The sequence below is a fragment of the Rutidosis leptorrhynchoides genome, chromosome 9 (genome assembly GCF_046630445.1).
Source record: "Rutidosis leptorrhynchoides isolate AG116_Rl617_1_P2 chromosome 9, CSIRO_AGI_Rlap_v1, whole genome shotgun sequence".
Classification (NCBI taxonomy): Eukaryota; Viridiplantae; Streptophyta; class Magnoliopsida; order Asterales; family Asteraceae; genus Rutidosis; species Rutidosis leptorrhynchoides.
In genome coordinates this window covers 259376578-259382802 of record NC_092341.1, presented here as the reverse complement: position 1 = coordinate 259382802, position 6225 = coordinate 259376578, and the positions used below count along the sequence as shown (strand labels likewise).

The window sequence follows — 6225 nt, the reverse complement described above, 5'->3', positions numbered from 1 at the left end:
ACACAAATTGATTCACTCGGTTAAAAGAAGCAACAAGCCGGCTTTATTTTTAAAGATCGACTTCACTAAAGCTTACGATAGTGTCTCGCATCAATTTTTATTCCAAGTTTTAACACAAATGGGCTTTGGGCATAAGTTCATTAAGTGGATCAAGGCGTGCATCTCAGGAGTAAAATTCTCGGTTCTAATAAATGGCTCTCCTACCGAAGAAGGGACGATGAGACGGGGGTTGAGACAAGGAGATCCACTTTCTTCTTTCTTGTTCATTATGGTTACTGAAGTATTAAGTAAGATGCTTTCAAATGACTTGCACAACGGGGTGTTAAAAGGCATTTGTGTCAGGTCTGATCTTAAATTCAACCACTCACAATTTGCGGACGATACTATTATCTTTGCACACCCTTCGGACCAAGAGCTAATTCGTCTAAAACACCTTCTACAACTTTTCTATCAAGCATCAGGTCTTCAAATTAACCCGGAAAAGACTATGTTATACGGAGTTCATGTCCCTAGAGCTCATCTTGTTAGGTATGCCGCAATCTTTGAGTGCAAAGTGGGCTCTTTTCCTATGGAATATTTGGGTGTCCCGGTGGGGTTCAAGATAGATCGTGTTACTATGTGGGATCCGATCATTAAAAAGTTCAAATCAAGGTTAGCCGGGTGAAAAGGCAGATGCATGTCTCTTGGTGGAAGGATGGTAATGATTAATGCGGTTTTGACTAATCTCCCTCTTCATTACATGACCATGTATAAAGCCCCTTTAAAAGTCATCAATCAATTAGAATCTATGAGAAGAAATTTTCTTTGGGGAGGCGATTGCTCGAGGCGTAAAGTTTGTTTAATCAAGTGGGATTCCGTTTGTAAACCTAAAGAATTAGGCGGTTTGGGTGTCATTCCGCTTCGGGTAAAGAACTTGGCACTTCTAGCCAAATGGTGGTCTAAGCTCAATTCAAACAACGAACTTCTTTGGAAGTCACTCGTTCTCGTATCGTTCGGTAAGTCTTTTCAAGGAAAGCTCTTAAATAATGTATCTTCCATTGGAACTTCTCGACTCTCTCCGATATGGAGAGACATAGTCAATTTACAAAACATCGACTCAATGGGGGAAATTCTCGGCTCTCAAAGGTGGAAATGGCAGGTAGGTAATGGAGAGCACATTTCATTTTGGTATGACGTTTGGGTGGGAAATGGTTCTCTTAACCTATTGTTTCCCTCCCTCTTCAGAGTTAGTCATTTTAAAGATGCCAAAGTGGTTGACTGTTACTTTAGGCCTACTGATCATGAGGCCCAAGTTGTTTGGGATTTCCACGTCAGCTTTCCTCAACCCGATTACAATTGTCGTGAAGCTACTCAGTTGTTTGGACTTCTGTCTAACGTCGAGATTTTCAGCTCGCGTGTCGATAAAGTTGTCTGGTCCCTTGGTAGTGATGGCGAGTACTCAGTGGCTGAAGGTGTACGAGTGTTACTTTATTCGATCCAACATGAAGCTCCGGATTGGGCTAAGTACATTTGGAACAATCGAATACCATCTAAAATCTCCGTTTTTCATTGGTTAGCAATGCAAGGTTGCATACCGGTTAGACAAGTACTTCGTTACCGCCATATCCTACCTTCTGGGCATTCGTCTTTATGTATATGGTGTCAAGATCATGTTGAAACTGTCCCCCATCTTCTTTTGCATTGTTCATGGTCCTTCAACATTTGGTCGGCTCTTTTCAAATGGTGGAGTATTAGATGGGTAATTCCGGAAACGTTGCTTCAATTTTCGACCGATTGGTTTTCCGGAATGGGCATTAGGGACTCTAAATTTTGGAGGTTGATTGGTCCGGCAACCTTATGGGCCATTTGGAAGGCTCAAAACGAGGCTATTTTCAACTCACATTTTACTTGTTGGTTTCAATTGGTTCGGGACATTAAATCGAAAGTGTTTCTTTAGGCTTCGTCTTCCAAGTTGTGTTATAAACATCAAGCTTACGTGTGGGATTCCAATCCGAGGATTTTGATTCGGAATGCTTAGATACAATTTAGTCAAGTTTGTTTGTATTCTTCAATTTTCCATGTACTGTTGTTCTACTTCCAATTTCTGCATTGTAACTCTTTTCAATCATTATTTTGATGATTGAGTTTTAATATATCGATTCTTTTTCGCTAAAAAAAAAAAAAAAAAAGACCAATTTTTACCATACAAATATACAATTAAATCTGTCTTGTACTAAAAAGTTTATATATTTAAACTTATAACCACTCTATATAAAACAATACTATTATGTTATTACAAGATCACGTACAAAGAAAAAAAAAATTAAAGTTACCCCATTTAAAAGCTTCCTTCCACTTGCACGTAAAATGTTGATATACTTAGAAGCCATAAGAAACCCCAAAAAGCACATGGTAAAAACTTTGGCTATAGGTAAAACTGCAATCGTAATAGAACCCAAAAGTGACTCCCCACCCCCTTGAGTATCCATTAAAACCTCTGATAAGAATGTATGCATTGTGATTTAAAAGTCAATATTGGTCAAACACTTAATTCCCTATTGATCAAGAGCTGAAAAAGGTTGACAATTTTTCTTTCAGCTTGCTAAATCACAAAAACTGGTTGTAAATTGGAAGCCAACCTTCAGGCTTCACTTCAAATCTTTGACTCTGCAGTCCAATTCAAACAAACCCAAAAAGTCAAAATCTTTAAGGTAAAAATTACTTCACACCCTAGCAGGAATATGTAGATGTATCAGTTGTCTCGTCGAGATCCCTATTATATTAAACCCTAATTTCGTTTCAGTTGTTTCAACCCCCAATTCTAAACTGTCACTAAGGAGAAAAAATTGGAATCATAAACAAAACATAATCACATCACTTCACAATCTAACTGATAGAAAAAATTGATTAGTTAACAACGATGGTACCGTCATCCATCATGGATGAAACCGAATTTATCGATTCGATCAATAACTTAATCAAACCCTAGAATTACACAATTACGAAGTGCTAAATACGAAAGTATAAATGATTGAATGAAATCAATAATATTTTAGATAATGATTGATATAAAACATTGAATTGAATTTGGGATACGAAGTTACTTACATAATCGTGAAAGAATTTCTTCAATAATTTGTTGAGATGACGCCGATGTATCGATGCATCGGATTAAGAAATACAGGTTACTCAAACAATTTCTTATGTAACGAAGCAGAAACGAAAACACGACTCACTCAAAACAACTTCATGTGGCACACGCTCATTTAAGAAGCGTTTTCACAATAGACTTAACGTTCAGCTTCTTTAGGTCTGTATAAGACTGTCCACAACCCACAAACATCATAGGTGATCCAGATATGTACAACATTGAAAGTGCAGCTCCAACCTACATCACCATTATAGCCAAAAACAATATTAACCAATTTTTCAGAAGGAAAAAAAAGAAGAAAAAGAAGAAAGTCAAATAAATTCAAGTTTCACCTTATCATCTATGGTATCAAACTTGGTTAGCAAGATTCCATCAATCAACCTAAAACTTGGTGACCCTGTACAGATAAAAAATTAAAACTTCTTTATGCAATTGATCTTATGATAATTTGGTGCACGAATTTCGTGTAATGATAAACTAATACTTGTGAGTTGAACCATTCAATTGATCCATGGTAGCATGACTGACAGTCATATTAATAGTGATTTTGATTTCCCTCATATAGCATGTTGAGAGAGCATGCTCAGTTTAATCATCAAATTTAGTAATAAACAAAAAATAATATTTTATTATGTAAATAAAACAAAATTTACCTCTGAAACATGGACGTGAACCACCCTTTCTTCTTTGAATCAACCTTCTTGTTCGTCTCAACTTCATCATTATCTTCACTTTCACTGTCACTGCTAACAATCTCATCTTTGTCCATCATACTCTCACCTTCAACAACTTGTGCCACACCCATGTGATGATCATCACCATTTTCGCTAACTGGATCGGTAAAATCCAATTTGGTTTTAACGGCTTGATCATCCCAAACTCTATTCTTTTTTGCCGGTTTTTTCTTCGGTTCCTCTTTCTAAACCTTGTTAGCAACAGTATTACCTTTCTTTCCACCTTTATTTCTAAGCTTTTGTAGCTTATTCACATCAAAAGCTCATTATACCCAAATCTTCGGTTGTTTATTAGATTCGAGTTGCAAATTGAGATTTAGGGAGAAAAGGGATTCACAAGTGGGGTAAAATTGTTAAGCTGAAGAAACCCTAACAAATTAAAATAAATTGTAAGAATGTACATGGTATCACTAATGTTTATGAGACAACCAATCTCATGTAAACAAATTAGCCATATCCATCAGAACACTCTTGTTGACCATCACGAACCCAGAAGGGAAGATCTGGATAGAAGATTAAGCCATCACAAACTCAACAGGACATGAACCAATCTCTGCTCCAAAATGTAAACATTTTATATTACACACCCAGTTTGTCATAAAATCTTAAAAAGTAGTAGCAATTTTGACCAAATGAGCTACTTCTGGATCAGCAGTACATGCTTTGTAAGAGGCCGATTCATTTTGAACATGTCAATAGTATCCAATCGAAAAAGTTTCTGTAATGTTTTTCAGATTGTGCTCGTGTATGTATTTCTTAACATGTTTAATAGGTTAGATCCTACAAAACTTAGTAAATATTACCTTTAAGGCAAGAACTGCAGGGTTAGCTTTAATGGAAGCCCCGTCATAGAGAGCAAACAAAGCTTATTAAATCTTTTGAATGAGGGTTATTTAGTAATCTAATGGGTATTAGAATAACGATAATGAAAGATTGCTCCTTTATACATGATTTTCAGTGTGGCAATTTCAAAACACCATACATGCAAGAAAATGTTATAACTGTTTTGTTTTCAGTATTTGTAATTGATATGAACCTTTACACAAATATAACAAATTAATCAGCAACTTTTGAAAATTCTAAAAAAGACATATTAAACCAAAAGTACCAACAGACATGCCAACCTTCAATCAAATTTATTGAACGCAGGCAATAAAGATATGTATTCAAAGCCAAAGACTGAACAAAATAGCAATATACCTTCGAGGTATTAGATTATTTGATGTGCACTGAATCCATAGATTAAGCTAGAAATTAAATCATAATACTCAAACGCATCACTAATCAAAATAGTATAACAACATACATCAAATCTATATCCCTACCTTATGGAACCAAATCGAAACAATGAAACTATTAATCAATAAAATTTTCATAATACAAAAAAACTGACCTAGAAGTCATATAACAAAAAATCCCAAAATTGAAGTGAAGGAGAAAATCTAACCTTATCGTATTCAGAAAACCGGTAAACATCACAGGTAATCCGGATATGTACATCATTTGCTTTTCCATGGTGATTTTGATAAATGACGATGGATGATTTGTTTTGGGAGAGGCTGTTAGGGTTTTGGTTTTTTTGAGTGCGGTGAATGAATACAACCTTAGTAAACCCTTCTTTTTTTAATTTTCTCCCCGTGTATTTTAGAAGGGTATTTTAGGAAGTTAAGAATCAAAAATTGATTTATTAGCTAATATTTTTAGTGGATCATTAAGGACCGTTGAATTAAGGGAATTTATAATGTAATTTTCTTATCTAATGGTAATTAAGAAGATTTTGAAAACATTTATTAGCTAATCGAGACTCTTTTTAATGTACGGGTTTGGGTCATTTTACAATTGATGGCTATCCTTTTTTTATTTTTAACAATAAAAACGTAAATAATAATTAGTAATATATATATATATATATATATATATATATATATATATATATTACTAATTATTATTTACGTTTTTATTGTTAAAAATAAAAAAAGGATAGCCATCAATTGTAAAATGACCCAAAAGCCCAAATGGAAATGATTGTATGACCCACTTAATAAAATTCACCTTTTTAAAACTTCAATTGTGCATTTTCTCTCACGTTTGGGACTACACATTGACATATAAACTATTATGACTATGATTATCATGACTATTATTGTTATTTGGTAGGAATCAAACCTGGGTCTATTATCATGACTATTATGACTATGACTATGTTTATATTTATATTTTTACGGCTCTATTAATTAAGTCAACATGAAACATCGATATATTGACAACTTGACGGTCGTTTAAAGCCTAAATTGAATCTCAGACATGATCTAAAATCCATAAAAATTTGATTCTACCATTTTCACGAATTTTTTTTTACTC

General features: G+C 34.4%; 1 protein-coding gene across 2 annotated transcripts; it reads right to left on the bottom strand.

Moving 5' to 3' along the window:
- Window positions 1–2210: 2210 nt before the first annotated feature.
- On the bottom strand, window positions 2211–5448 carry LOC139866884 (uncharacterized). 2 transcript variants are annotated; one of them, XR_011765665.1, is made up of 5 exons: window positions 5312–5448; window positions 3784–4417; window positions 3463–3527; window positions 3088–3367; window positions 2211–2646 (listed from the first exon to the last, which is right to left on the bottom strand). XR_011765665.1 is itself a non-coding variant. In XM_071855177.1 (3 exons), exons 1-3 carry the CDS (start codon window positions 3887–3889, stop codon window positions 3242–3244), a joined length of 297 nt encoding a protein of 98 aa, XP_071711278.1. In that variant the 5' UTR covers window positions 3890–5257; the 3' UTR covers window positions 2712–3241. The 2 variants fall into 2 exon arrangements, 1 of the variants encoding a protein (XP_071711278.1); XM_071855177.1 differs by lacking the exons at window positions 2211–2646; window positions 5312–5448 and having other exon boundaries at window positions 2712–3367; window positions 3784–5257.
- Between the last annotated feature and the right edge of the window lie 777 nt (window positions 5449–6225).

Bases quoted from the DNA above. Each gene is read 5' to 3' on its own strand.
- LOC139866884 (XM_071855177.1), bottom strand. From the start codon at position 3,889: ATGAGATTGTTAGCAGTGACAGTGAAAGTGAAGATAATGATGAAGTTG. The intron at 3,528-3,783 runs GTAAATTTTGTT...TTATCTGTACAG, and splicing joins TTCACGTCCATGTTTCAGAG to GGTCACCAAGTTTTAGGTTG. The intron at 3,368-3,462 runs GTGAAACTTGAA...ATGGTGATGTAG, and splicing joins TTGATACCATAGATGATAAG to GTTGGAGCTGCACTTTCAAT.